We start from the raw sequence: 15,240 nt of genomic DNA, 5'->3' as shown, positions 1-15,240 counted from the left end.
ATGAAAACCCAAAATCTTATTCTATTCTCAAAAATTTACGAAATTTAATTTCTAAAGCGTTACAAATAGTAATTTATAAACTTTTTAAGCGTTGCTATATAAACATAGACAATTATTATATCCCTATTTTATTTATATGCAGATTGCTACAGGTACATATTGTAATTAATTATCCTGTAAATTAGGCTCAGGCTACTACTCCATGCACCTCTCTCATCTCCTCCTCCTTCAAACTAATTATTTCCTCCCTGTTGACAAAGTAGAACGACGGCTGTCTTCCTTTCTAAAATTTTGTTTGCTCCAAGTTAAATCAAATGTAAAAAAGATGCATACCAAATCCTTGGTAACCCTTTTGGCACCGGCCTTGACCAAAATCATGCTCAGCTTCTCTGCATCGTCCATTGCCATCGCGTAATGCAACGCCGTTCTTTCGAGCTGAAACAAAAAATCTCACAATCAGCTTTGAAATGCGACCTTTTCTTGCAGCCTCTGCACTCTTGGAAAAAAAAAATAGAGGAAGATGAAATTTCAAGCAATCGTATAACTCACATTGTCTCCGGCGGCGAGACAAATTGGAAACTTGATCGCGATGAACTCGACGATTTTCTCTTGCTCAGTGAGGACAGCGACGTGAAGGGCGCATCTGCCGAACTTGTTGCGCGCCACCGCCAGCCGGCTCGAGTTGAGCACCTCGCGCACTTTGCCCAAATCACCGCTCCTTATCGCAGAGTGGATCCAGTCGCGACGACTCTAATGACACACCGAATTTCCTCCCCATTTATCTTTTGTCCTCTGTATCTATTTTTTAACCAACTTACTTCAAAAGCCGAGATGGAATTTAAAAAGGCAGCGCTTTCCTGCACATTAGCATGCGTTACTAGGTCTATAATTCCGACCCCTCTTGAATTTGCAATATCCAAAATGTGATCGTATCCGTCTAATAGAAGTTCCTCTAATCTCGTTGTGTCGCCTGGTAGGAGAAATTGAAAAATATTACCTCATGCAGATTAAAATAATTATCGGATAAAAAAAAATTGTAGCAATAAAATTATAAATTAAAATAAAATGTTATTTTGGGTGCTTGAGCTAAATTTTTTTCAATTCTATAAAAAAATTATTCATTTGAATAATCAAATTTTTTATTTATAAAATGATAAAATTGATAGCTAAAATAATTTAATTATTGCTGCTAAATAAAATTTTTTGATTGGATTGAAAAATATATTAATTTGTAATGAATAATTTTCTATGGAAATCTTCAAATGTGAAAGAATAATAAATTGATTAAATTTATCTAATGGAATTTTTGTTTCCTCTGTTTTTCTCCCTTCTTTTATTAACAAAATTTTTTCAATTCACTCTTAACCATTTAAAAAGCAATCACAAATGACTCTGACTCTATTTTAGAACTTGAATAAATAATAAAAAAAATAAGATTTTCTTTTCATTTCAGTTTTTTTATTTTTAATGCATAAGCATAATAATAAAAATAAAAAAACTGTCTGCTTTGCTTTCAATTATAATAATTATATGTTAAATTTAAAATATCATGAAGTCAATCTTGCACTATAAACATTCGACCTTTATCAACCTCACAAAATTCATTCAATTCATTCATTAATTTTTCCATATTCTTCTTTCTCACCTTCCATTGCAAGGTGCAGAACCCATTCATCAATATCCCTGGCGTTCTCGGGAAGACCAGCTTCTAGGGCGACGTCCCTGGGAGTCCGGTACACCATGTCCCGCTGTCCAACGCTCAGACCGGCCTCCTTGAGGATCTGCGCGAAGGCGTTGCGGCTGTGCGAGCGGACGGCGGCGAAGTGCAGCATGCTCTGGCCGTACTCGTCCTGCCGAGACAATAGTAGCAGAGAGAAGGGCAAGCGAGGGCGACTTGTTACTCTGTTGGTGCTGCCGACGCCACTCGTCATCGAGCCGGCCGTCTCGAGGCGCCGATCGCGGCTCTGCGGCATCGGCGGCGCCGTCAGTCTGCCATTGTCCTCCTCATCGGCTTCCTCGGAGGGACTGAATGGGACGGGAGGGCCCACTTCGGGTGTCTTCACGCCACCTGACTCTTGCTGCGAAAACAGCAATAATTTTGTAACTTCTGAAGGATAATTGTACTGACTAAATTAACGAAAATTCAACTTTCTAAATACTCAAAATAATTTACTTCTAACTTTCTGCTTAAATGTTTCACTACTATTACAATCAACTTCTAATCATAGAACCAATAATAAGCTATTAAAAAAAGAGTACTGAGTTATAGCAACGCAAGTCATTTTATTATTTCAAGTTCAATTAAAAATATGAAAACAATTTAAAAAATTTCTACATTTTCTTTGCTTGTAGAATTATTTAATTGCCTGCTATACATCATACTAAAATACAACAAAAATTCAAATTATTAGGCTGCACTTCAGTTGTAAAAAAAGATAATTCTTTAATTAAGGAATGTCGAGAAATACATTATAGTAATGAAACATGAAGGATTTTATTCGTTATTGACTGGAAATTTCTTTGATAGAATTGTTAATTCATATCTCCTAATAATGTTTGATGCACATTATATAATTTTTTTTTAATAAATCTGTGAAAATTTCATGCATTCTGAAGAGTAATTAAAAATAACATTAAATATGTTATAAAAAGATTATTTTAAAAAAAGTGTTAGAAAATAAAATTGAACAAATTTAATGTGAAAAAATTTTAATGATAGTATATTTTGTAAAATTAAAAAATTTTGTATTCTTTTATTGTGTTAATGAATAAAAAATTCATTGTGTAAAATGATCAATCAAATTTTTTTACACATTGTATCAAAATTTACATTCAACTATAGTACTATTGCAATTCAAATAAAATAGTATAAGATTGATTTAAGTTTCAACTGTACGTACTGTACCTTACCAACTAATATAGACCTAAAGTTGCATTGTCTTTTAATCGCAAACATTCATACCAATTTGGAAGTCTGAATTTTGCATTCTGGTGGTGCGGTGTGGTGGACATGCGGCCATGCAAAATTGCTCTCACTTGGGAGATGCTACCTGCTCGAGGCTATCAAGCAACGCGTTGAGCTTTTTTGCATCGCTTTTTGCACTTTTGTTCGCATATTGGTGGAGGATATTTGCCAGGTAGGAAATTGGGTTCTGGGGACGCTTTTTTGATACCTCCTTCAGCGCCTCGACCAGCGGCTCTTGCAGCGCTGAAAACCAAAGAGTGGACATGCTTTTTGTAGAGAGAAAAAAATGTATGCGAATCACTCGGGAGTGTTTCCTTTGTTTGCGTGTGTGATCTCTGTTGGACGAGTGGAAAACGCATCTCTTGTTCTTTCTGTGTGTGTGTGTTTGGAGAAATGCCAAAATTCGTATAGCAGAGGAAAATTGTATGTGTATTTGTGAAGGAGCAACGAAAATATTTTTCCGCGTCTTGGGTGGACCAATTTATTTTTATTTACCTTTTCCGTCAAAGTGAGCTGTCACCGGCGGCAAAGAATTTTTCACTAGAATTTTCAGAAAGGTCAGCTTATGATTAAGCATAAAACTAAAAAAAAAATACTAATAGCTAAAAAAATAAGGATTTCTAAGTTCTATATAAAAAATTCTCTACGATAACAGCATTTTATTTTGCTATACCAAGAGACGGTTCGGTACCAAAAGTCATGTCCCTTGGGTCGGGTTCAAGCATGTCCATGGTGAGGGCCCCAGCGGCCGATGTGGCCAGGGTAGCAGTCGGGTCCATCGGGTCGAGGGCGGCCAGATTGGGGTCGCCGCCCAGTTCGAGCAGAAGTTGCGCGTGATTCCGTTTCTGCTCGTGGTGAAGCTGGTAATCCAAGGCCGTATGTCCACGCTAGCAATAAGATAGTGAAATTTATCAATTTACCTTGTACCATATTATAACAATTATTTCCTCTAATTCTATAGTTTAAATTTTAAGTACATGGTTTTTTTTTACTAAAAATTGCATTTGAAAAAAATTTATTGAAACATGTATTAATTAGACAAACTTTAAGACTCTATTTTAGGATAAGATACAACGAAGTGAGTAAAATCATATAAAAATATAATATTCTTCATTCGTCTACCACAAATTTTCAGAACAAATTATGCAAGCATTTCTTTGTTACAATTATTGTTCACTGTTATTGCCGCCAAAAAGACACAAAACCCGCCGCCCTCTGGCGTCTTCCTGTAAATATTACCTTATAATTACTCACAATGGAAACAAGGAGTGGGAGGGTCAAATGGAACAGACCGCAACAGACGTTTTTACTGTTTACTGCTGTTTACGTTCAGTTTTTAATCGCGTTTAGGTGACAAGGTGAACATATCAAATGAAGTGCCTGAAATATCGCTTAATCCTATCCTAATCGAGACCGTGATGAACATTCGGAAACTTCAGATTTCATCTTTCACTACAGAGATGTATCAAGGTGGTGCATTAAGGTAATAGATTGTAATTCCAAGTATAATTACAGTGTTGAGGGTTGAGGGTTCTAAAATTAAAATTAATTCAAAAGCGTACGGAGTGTCTAGATGACCAGCTTAAATTTGCATGAATATTGAATAATGAGAATATAATTTCATATTTTTTCAACAATTTGGAAAAATGTACATGTAGAGGAAAAAATAGAAAAAATATTATCCTATAGTAATTTTTATTTCACTCCATTTTTTTAAATTCTCATCATTTCTAAAAGGAATATAGTAAATTTGAGAAAGAATAAAGCGTAATCTTGTGGTGTGATATTTTTACTTAAATTCACATTATGATTTATTAAAGGACATGCAGTTTGAAATTAATGCGTAATAAAGTATTGTTTGATGTGCTTAAATAAATTATCCTGATAAACTCATGATTTTTCATCATGTTCCTGTTAGAAATATTCGAAATTTAATGATTTCTAGTTAATATTTTTGATGTTTAAAAAATTGAAAATACAAATTAAAAAGAGAGACAGCATTGGAGATTATTATTGCATTGACCACGCATAAGAAGAATTATTGATAAAAATTAATTTTTCCTACCATATCTCGTATGTTGACGTCAGCCCCGAGAGAGGCCAGAATTCCGTAGACGCTGCCTCTGTCAGGTAGGACTGCCGAGTAGTGAAGGGCCGTGCGTCCTGCCTGGTCCTGCGCCTTGAGACTCTCAGGGAAGCGGCTGGCCAGGTACCGCACCACCGTCATCTGCTGATGGAGCACCGCTTTATGCAGAGGGGTGGCGCCGTACTTGTCACGTGATGTGACGAACTTGCGTCGCTCCAAGGCCTTCTGCAGGGCCACCATGTCCCCTGTCTCCGCCGCCTCATGAACCTTCTTGATTTTTGACTGCACAAAAAGGTAGGTGATTTACTTTTAGTCAAATTATAAACCACAACTTTTGTATATCTTAACAAATAATTTAAAAAAATTCAAATTTTGTCAATGCTTAATTTAAATTAATGCAGTATTTATTTCTCTCTTTCAAAATAATTTTATTTTCCACAAAAATAATTGTATACTTACCATGTACTCGGGAACATTTTCCAAAAGACCCTGCACGTAGGGGTTGGTTGAGTGCAGCCCTAAAAGTTTTTCGCCGTGGCCGTCAAGCACCATCTCGGCCAGTTTTTCCGTGTTCTGCTCAGCGACCAGTCGTTTAGCCTCCTCTAAAACGGCATCCACTTTGCTGGGCTTCGGCGGTAAACTTTGAGTTATGGCAGAGTTTTCCTCTGCCACTTTGACGATCGCATCTTGCGTGTTCACAACTTCATCGTAATTTTGCACTTGCGATTGAGTTTCTTCCAGGTAGTCTCGCGCCGTGTTTCCAGTCTAAATTTCAAGATTTTTTTATTATTTATATTTTCAGACAAACAAAAAAAGAATTAATCGCGGGACTCACCGCGTCTTTTGCGTTTTCCGGTGCGCCGTGCGCCAATAAAAGTTGATAGCATGAAATTCCGCGCTCAATGTCAGGACACATTGCTGCGTAATGCAAGGGAGTTCGACCCTCCTAAATTTATTACAATATTATATCAATTTGTCATAATAAGTATAATAAAACGAACAAAAAATTATCTGTTGCTTCTTGAAATTTTCTTGTAAATAATATTGTTTATAAAATTAGTTATTATTAGTTACACAGAATCTAAAGTATAATTATAATCTTTTTGACATTGTTTATAAAAATAGTATAGTGTAAAAAATATAAATTTTAACTTAAAATTTATTAAATGAATTTTTTTATTATTATTTATTTATTTTATATTAATTTTAATTTTACAGCTTTTGTATTTGGTATATAAATAAGTTTTTATTATCATAAATGCTAAAAAATTCATAATATGTGTATCGTAAAGCCTATTTAATAATCTTAATTATTAACTATGTAGTTATCACTTATTAAATTTCCATTTGGCCACCACTTGAGCATATGATAGATATTGATTGTTCTGAAGATTCTAAAATTTAAACTTTTGATATTTGATATTTTTAATCAAACGTGAAAATGAGAATGAGAAAAGTTAAAATTTTGTCACTCCAAGATATTTGTCTTGAATATGTAACAATTTTTTCAATAATTATTGATGGTACTTAAAATCACAAAATGTTGAAAAAAAAATATAAACAATAATTAGCTTTTGCAGCATTCATTTTTCAAATAATTTTTATAGGATTTTTAAATAAAATAGATAGAGGGAATTGAGACTTGCCCAATCAGGAACAGAAGCACCTTGAGGAAAAATCTCCAAAATTCTCAAGGCAACGTCCTCGTTTCCTGCCCTAACGGCCGCGTGTAAGGGTTGCGCACCCTCCTCATCCCTGGCCAAAGCAATCCTCTTGTAAACTCCGACGAGTTCATTCAGTTGATCGAGGTTTCCAGTCCTGGCGGCCGAGTGGATCAATTTCATTGCTTCCTAATTTTTTAAACTTGGAAAGTTAATACATGATCAATTAGCTATTATAAAAATTGTTAACCATAAATCCAGGTGCTCTTGCAACGAATCCTTTAAAATCGCCACTCTTCGGCGAGTTTGAAATAATTTTCAACACCCTCTGACCGCGACCTTCTAGCAGGGCGTCCTCCAGCCGCGCCATGTCCACGTTATTGACCCACTTTTCGATCAGGGGTGCGTGCATGCGAGTGCCGGGGGGTGAAATTGGCCTAACCGGTTTATCCTTAAACCAACAACTTAAATTAGAGTTGAAAAACAGGCAATTTTGATTTCTAATTTTCTACGTGTGTTTTAATGAAAGAATACCGAAGCCAAATCTTCCTTCTTCAGTTCCGCCTCCGCTTTTTCAGGAAGTCTTGCACCAACTTGCTCTTCCTTTTCAATCATTTCCAGCTCCTTTTGAAGAAGCTCCTCGTCCGTGGCAAGGTTCTGAACTCTTTCCAAGGGTGGCGTTTCAGGTATCACCTCCACCCTTTCCTTGACACCCTCTGACGGTTTGTTGACTGTCGAAGTGGTGACCGAAGGGGCAGTGCTGGGCACCGTTGTGGTTGCAAAGGCTGATTGGTTGGGGGTGGAAGCGGGAGCTGTACTTGGCGGCACAGGGGGGTTGAACCGAGGTCTGGTAATGTTGGGGTTGAAGGGGGTGTTGATTCTGCTGATGCCCAAAGGGGTGCGGTTGGACGTGCTCGGCGAAAAGGAGAACGTGGTCGGAGGAGTTTGGGCGATGTCAAAGTCGCGAGAGCTGGGAAAGGCGGTGGCCGCCAGGGGGATGGTCGAAAGGGGTTGCCGACTGACGTAAACGGAAGGGGTCGAAATGATCCTGGTGCCAGACGAGTCGTATACACGCATAGGACTTGTTTGAACAAGGGAGGTGTTCAGGCGACTTCCTGATTGGTCCAGGATTTTCTTCGGACTTGAAGGCAGGTTGAATTTTCCTCCGGAGGTCTCTAAAGGTTTCACTGGACTAGAGGGAAGGTTAAATTTACCCCCCGAAGAGTCAGTTGGTTTAATTGGACTTGACGGCAAATTAAATTTGCCTCCAGAAGTGTCAATTGGTTTAATCGGACTAGACGGAAGGTTATTAAATTTGCCACCGGAAGTTTCCAAAGGTTTGTGTGGACTTTCTGCAGAAATTTTGGAACTGCTGTTGTCTAAGATTGGTTTCTTTTTTGGGATTTGCGGCTGGTAAGCAGAAAATTTCGTCTCGCTGGAGTCAAGTAGGTTTTTCGCTATTTTATTTTGACTTTGTTTTAAGTCCAATTCTTTTGAGCTTTCGTTCTTGGGCTGAACAGGTTTGGGCGGCTGTCTTTTGATATTGGGCAACGGCGCTTTTTCCGCCCTTTTCGGCAGCTGAGGTAGAGGAAGAGGTTCGGGCACCATGTTAGTGGCGATCGCGTTTGGAGCCAACGTGAGCAAGTTCCAATTCCAGCTCGTGGGCAACTTGCTGTGCGCCCTTGGGGCCTCAGGCACGTGGGTCAGCAAGGACGAGTCTATGTGATCATGTGGATGTTGTGCGTAGAACAACGGCGTGTGTCCTTTCTGAAAAATTCATTTTTATATTTAATTTTTAATATAGCATTTAAAAACAAAACTTATATAAATAACATAATGTTAGTATAATAAATATATCAATTATTATTATTATTTTATTTTTCTTTTTGCAAGAAGAAGCCTTTTATAATTTTTAAATACCAATTATGCGTAACATTATTCATTTAAATTACTTTTTAAATATAAATGTAATTTTTAAAAAAAATTATTGTTATGAACTTATTACATTATCAACGCATATTAATTTTTATAGGTTTTTTTTTTTTTAAAAAAAATAAATATTTTACATTTTAACAGCTCTACCAGTCTCAATTACGGTCTGCGACCATTTAATTTCCAATATTTAAATCATTTTAAATTTAAAACCATGACTTATTTTTTCAATCAAATTTTCTTGAGTTGAGTTGAATGGCTAATAGTGGAAGTTAAGCGAACTGAACTAACTTTTGAAAGAAAAAAAAATGTGTAATTCATTTTACCTTATCAGGAGCGTTTTCATCTGCTCCTGCGTCCATGAGAGCTCTGTAAGTAGGGCCATCCGTTTTCAAAAGGGCGGCGTAGTGCAAAGGAGTTCTTTTTGTTTCGTCCGTCGCTTTGTGAGCGTCTGGGAAGCGCGTAAGGATCTCGTGTACAATGTCCACATGGCCGAGACCAGCAGCCTTTTTGTGCAAAAAAGACGTTTTGTAAGAAAAGAATGAAAACCACTCAAATTGAAAGAAAAATTACCTTGTGGAGTGGGGCGAGACCGTTCTTATCTTTACTTATAACTACGTGTTCAGGTACTGGAGGCGACGTTCGCAAACGCCAGAGTTGAATGTTGTCCGTGACAGCAGCACAATGCGCCTCTTTTATCACCGTCTGTGGGTGATTGATACAGCTTAAATAGCCTGCGAGTTTGTACTTTTGAACGTGGGTTTCTTACCAGAATGTAAGGAACTGATTCCAGGAAGCCGCGGACTTTGGGACTGGCGCTGGTTTCGAGCAAAAGCCTGTCGCCGTGGCCTGCCCAAAGCAGCTTTTCCAACTTGCCCAAATCTCGCTCGTGAATCCACTTGCGAATGTGCGCCCTCGTCACGATGACGGGCAGATCTATATTTACATTTAATCATTTTATTTTTCATTCCATAAATTAAAAAAGTTGTAAAAGAATTTTTGATAATAGGGATAATTATATTTTGAATTCAATTTTAGGCATTTTTAATATTGTTATTATTTTAAAAAAAAAAAATCAATCAAACTTGAATTTCGAAGAATGCTCTAGAGCTACATAAAGAAACTTATTATATAATTTGGGCTGCGAATTGTTGGATGTAAGTTCTGACCTTCTTAAGATCGATCGTAAATGTTTCCATTTAATTTAAAAAAAAAAAAAAATATGATAGTGTAGGTTCAATTGATATTAAAAAGAAGGCTAAAGAAAATATTAGGGACGTGTGAATGTGAATAAATCAATGATGTCGAGTTAAATAGGTCGTTTTCTTATAATATACTATCAATGAAGGTCTCTTATTCTAGAAATACTACACTTTGATATCATTTTTTGCCCTCATTTTTTAAATTCAATTAAAAAGAGCTGTTTGTTCTCTATATTTATTCCCCCCCCCCCCCTAAAAATGTCTGAGCCGCTTTTTTATAATTTACCCTCTTTAACTGATTGTGTCGGAAATCGAATTTGTGCGAGTCGCTAACAAACAAACTGCCTTTAAATCAAGGTCGCAGGCAATGACTAATTCAAAGTTGAGCGAGGCTCTCTTTCTTGTTTTCCTTCTCGTACATACTATTAGATGGACTGATCTAGGTCGGCAACTGTCACTACCTTCGATTCGATTCAATAATAATTGCCGTATCAATAGTCAGAGGCGGCGATTCACACAAGGTTGACAGGCACTCGCGTATGAATATTAGTATTCGCTTATGTGCAACTTGTCGGTCAATTACCTCGTCGCGTAACGTAACATGCTGCAATATAAGTGCCCTTTCAGTCAATACCACCCGACACCTCCGCTTACTTAATGAGCTCAGCTGCGAATAAACTCTTGTGCCGCCGTCTCAATTATATATAATTGCACTCGAGTGGTTGCTGCGCGAAGTTTAATTGCTTTGCGGGCTCTTTGATTTTCTTATCTTAATTTTGCTTAATTATAAAATGCAAGACATATTTCAAAATCAATCCTGCAAAATTATGAATCTAAATTAATTTAATAATATTTAATTATATAATATTTAAACATTAAAGTTTTGTGTAGTTTTTTCAAATACTTCCTATTTTTTTTACTGTTGGTATTGATTAATTATTTGTTTATTCTTAGTATGCAATTTTAAACGTCTGAACATCATATTTATGTTGGGATAGGCAATTCAACTTACATTAAAGTCAAACAGGTTGCCTATCTAAAAAAAATATTAATAAATTCAATGTAATGCGTGATATTAAAAATAAAAATAACTAAATATTATTTAAAGAGAGTCGCAATAATTGCACCAGCGATAAAATATTTTTTCAATCAGTTCGTTTTTAAAATAATTGAGTTAATGAACACGTTTAAATAAAATTTAAAACTTGCCTGGTTCCTGCCGACGAACTCGCTTCAAGGAACCTAGGCTGCTGCCAGACGCGTTTTTGCTCATGTTGAGGTAATGCCTGGCCTTGTTGCCACGCCTGTCCACCACGTCCAAGTCCGCTCCTGCTGCCTCCAGCAGGCCCCACATAAAATTCGCCTCTGGACTCGCCCCGCAGTAGTGCAAAGGCGTCCTACCCTCCTAGATGATTTAAAAGTGAATAATCGTTTTGATAAATTTTAGTTTTGGTTCTCACATGATCTCGGAGGTTTATGGTCAAAGGGTACTTCTCCACAAGCAATTCAGCAAGGGCGACGTGCCCTCGGAGCACCGCCTTGTGCAGCAGACCAAGGCCCGCGGCGTCCTTGCTGATGGCCAGGCGAGCACCTTCATCGCCCTTTTCAAGCATGGCGGCCACTTCGTTTGCTTTGCCATCTTCAGCAGCGATGTGAACTTCTTCTTGTCTGGCCTAAAATCCAGATTATTTTTAAAAACTAAATTCAAGTTAAAAAAAATTATTCAAATTTAAGAATAAAAAAACTAGAAATTTTAAATAACTAATAATTTAATTTTTAAAAAAGACTTAAATTATTACGTCTTTAAGATAAACATAAATTATTTCTAAATAATCATGCTTCTGTTGTTGACTACTGACCTTTTTTTCTACTTTACATATATCATTTTAAGTTCAAGATAAAAAATAAAATTTAAACACTATGTTGATGGAATCAATAAAAAAACTTACCATGAGCGAAGGTAGCGTCCGTAAAAATCCCCTGGCAGCTGGCACAGGAGGACGCTCGCCCAACAGTCGGTGTCCCTGACCGTCGGTGACCAGTTGGCGGAGTCTCTCGACGTCGCCCTCCTTTAGCCACTGCCGCAACGCTTCAGGCTTCAGCGCTGGTACCGCTGATAAATCAACAAAAGATAATTTTTGTTTTTGAAATTCATAATAACCTAAAAAAAAACTGTTTTCTTTCTGTGATACGCTGTGATATCTTTCTATATATAGCCACACTAAATCTATATGTTACGTAAAATTTATTTAATGTTTTCAGGAAAATTAATTTCGTAACAATTTTAAACTGTGAAAGTTTATTTTGCACAAAAAGAATGTTAGATTACTGAGAGGTATAATAAATTCCATTAATTTTATGATATTAGAAAAAATCATCCTAAAACGTTCAGCTGCTCCTCAGGTTAGACTTACAAAATATACAGAACGAATTGCTGACCATAGTCGCCACTAGTAAGCAAAGACTAAAAGCACACTAAATAATATCTAGTTGCAGTGCCCACTGCCCTAAATTGGTGCCAACAACAAAAGCACACCAAACCCGATTAATAATTGAGAAGCTCCAATCAAACGCTCTAATTGATCAGGGCACGCGATCGAGGTCTTGATTATTGAAATCAGGCGTGAGATTGGCGAGTATGTCCTCGCTCCAAGGGTGGGCCGTCAACTGTGGGCTCACGACGGGCAAACCTCGAACCCAGGTCCAAAAGGGGTACGGCGTGGTACGCATTCATGAAGGCGCGGGAAATTCCGCACCCTCGCGTCCTTTGTGAGGCGAACCTTTTGATCGGACGGGGAAATCAGGTTGGTCGATAATTCGCCCGATTAAACGTGCTAACTCGTAGTTTATTCAATTCTTTCACGTGTGTGCATGAGATAGTGACACACAATTCCGCCCTCCCGCACTTTGTTGTGACACACATTCACCGCGACTCGCGCGCACGTACGTGAAAATGCGTGAGGGTGTCACTTCTTCCTGATTCGTTTCATTTTTGGCCTACTTTTCTTTCAATGGAAATCACCCCTTGCCCCCATGACGCTAGATAAAAGTGTTCTAATTTGAAATTTGCGTTGTTATGAGTCGACTTTGTAAATTTTAAATTGGCAGATAACCTACTTTTATAATAATTGAGTTTATTTGTAAATTGGCACAGCAGAGTGACAATATAAAAAGAATGGTATTTTTTCTACTCTTTCCCCTTCATAACGTGGGAGAAAAAAACGGAAAGCACAAGTGCAAAATAAAACTTGGTTATTAATTTGATGTAAAATGTTTGAGAGTAACTTTTGGTTATACAGAAAATTTTAATTTATCTTGATAAATTTTTTTTATTTCAAAAACATTATTGCTTGCTCTACTCAAATCACTTTAAAAGAAAATTGAATAAGAAAAATCTGAAAGATGAGCAGAAAGGGTATCACAACTAGCAGAGGTCAGCTAAAAAAAACGACAACAGGAACACGCCTGTCACGGCCGCCGCCAGATAAAAATATGGGTTAATATCATAAGAAAATTGTTTATAACAAAAGAGTTCCTGTTTATTTATAAGTTCATTGTTAAAATAGAATTTTAGCTAAGTAATTTTGGCTTCCTATTTCTGCCGCAAAGGAATCTAGCAAAAATTTATCTGTAATATTTTGAATTGAAAAACAGAAAATAAGTCAGCAAACTGGAAATTTAAATTCGTTTATTAAAAAGAAAATTTTAATGTAATACCTTCCATTTTTTACAGATTGAACACAAACTGAAATTCTATTCCAGATGTCCCCAAATTATTGCCGGAAAAACGAATTTTTGCATTTGAAGCTTGTCATTTTCTGATACCAATTAATAATTATTAATTATATATTAGAAGAAGACTCATTTTCGGATTGATTGCAAGAAAAATAGCATTAGTATTATGCAATAATAAATAGTTTCGCTACGCGAGCCGTGAGAAAATTCCAATACAATTCCGATATTCCATCATCCTAGGATTAATATAAGTATCAAACAAAGGTGAAACTTTGACCGCACGCGATGTCAAGTGCGGCGCGCGAGAAATTTTCCCACTTGTTGGCAAATACCGTGCACTTGCCCGAGTCAGAAGCAACTTTTATTATAGCTTGGGTTGTCAAAAAGACCTATCAATATTTTAATGCATTTGTAAAACAATTCATCACCACATTTAACTAAATCCCTAAAATTAATTCCAAGTTTCAATAAAAATAACACAATCCAATAAATTTAAATTTATATATTTGTAAGAAAAATATAGTAAATCAAAAGTGTATATCAGCTTCAGATCAGCTTTTACAAATACGATTAAATTTTCAAACTAATCGGTTGCTTCTGTGCTGGTGATGTCGTTATTTGACAATAATTATCATTCATTGAGTGTTTTTGTTTCTACATTTTATTTCATTTTGTCCTCAAAATAATAAGATCATTTAAAAAAAATCGTAAATTATGCAATATAGAAATTGTCAAATTTTGACATTTTTTTACTTAACTTTATTTTGTTGCCAAAATCGTCATTAAAATTACAATTATCACAAGCAATTAAATGAAAAACATTACCTCTAGGCGGACTGATGTGTTGGTAAAGTCCGTTCGTGGTGAAGTTTCTGTGAGGGTGCTTGCAGTTGGCGGCCCTAGGCTTTGCCATGCGGCGAATCGGAAGTCAGGGCATGGCCGGTGTCGGACGTTCGACGGACACCTGCCGAGTGATCAAGGGAGCGGCGGCGGCGCCGCGTGGGTCGATGGCATGCATGCCATTATGTCCCGCCGCCGCCGTGTGTTGCTAACAACACGGGTATCCAAGTGACCACTGCTTTTTAATTATTCATCTCACCGCAATTTCGCCGCTTTTTTCCTCCCTTTGTTCAACTAGAGCTTCCTTTGAAGAGATTATGATTAATTTGCATCGGAAAAATTTGGCCCACTGACCTGCTGGCGTGCCTTCCAACTCGTGGCCAATATAGATGCGATTGTTTGTCTGTCCTTGGACTAGCTCATTTCCAATCGAGATGATTTGGTCAATGTTTATTTTATTGCCACATAAATGGATTTTAGAGTGCAAAGTAATGTGACAATTGCTCAATATGTAAGGCTTTTTGTGTTTTGCATCAAAAGTCACCATTGGGTAGTTCATAATAAAGAAAGTAATTTCAGTCGAACTTTAATTATTAATATTTAAATACGAGCCATTTTCCTGAATTCTGAACTGATTTTTTTCTTTTTGCTGAAATAGAGCCGATTATTATATTTGTAAGAAAGGTATAATAATTGTTATTATAGTTTTGGTAGAATCATTTTCATAATGCAAGTCCTGTCATTATAATTTTATATTGTTATTATGCTTCAAATCTCTCAGAAATACTAAATATTAAAATAAATACATGATATATATTA

At 36.6% G+C, this 15,240-nt stretch overlaps 1 protein-coding gene across 1 annotated transcript; it reads right to left on the bottom strand.

Moving 5' to 3' along the window:
• Positions 1-22: 22 nt before the first annotated feature.
• Positions 23-14,692, bottom strand: LOC132196306 (uncharacterized). Its single transcript, XM_059618859.1, has 22 exons — positions 14,407-14,692; positions 11,796-11,959; positions 11,307-11,519; positions 11,056-11,251; positions 9,414-9,580; positions 9,218-9,349; positions 8,971-9,150; positions 7,247-8,479; positions 6,963-7,163; positions 6,698-6,901; positions 5,887-5,997; positions 5,511-5,816; positions 5,031-5,333; positions 3,639-3,852; positions 3,461-3,505; positions 3,037-3,208; positions 1,902-2,127; positions 1,646-1,850; positions 819-970; positions 550-750; positions 334-435; positions 23-283 (listed from the first exon to the last, which is right to left on the bottom strand). Exons 1-22 carry the CDS (start codon positions 14,492-14,494, stop codon positions 188-190), a joined length of 4,911 nt encoding a protein of 1,636 aa, XP_059474842.1. The 5' UTR covers positions 14,495-14,692; the 3' UTR covers positions 23-187.
• Positions 14,693-15,240: the final 548 nt, after the last annotated feature.

This window comes from Neocloeon triangulifer, unplaced genomic scaffold (genome assembly GCF_031216515.1).
Source record: "Neocloeon triangulifer isolate White Clay Creek 2 clone unplaced genomic scaffold, ASM3121651v1 ptg000012l, whole genome shotgun sequence".
NCBI lineage: Eukaryota > Metazoa > Arthropoda > Insecta > Ephemeroptera > Baetidae > Neocloeon > Neocloeon triangulifer.
The sequence above is the reverse complement of the archived record's forward strand: the minus strand, read 5'-3'. Positions and strand labels throughout refer to the sequence as shown.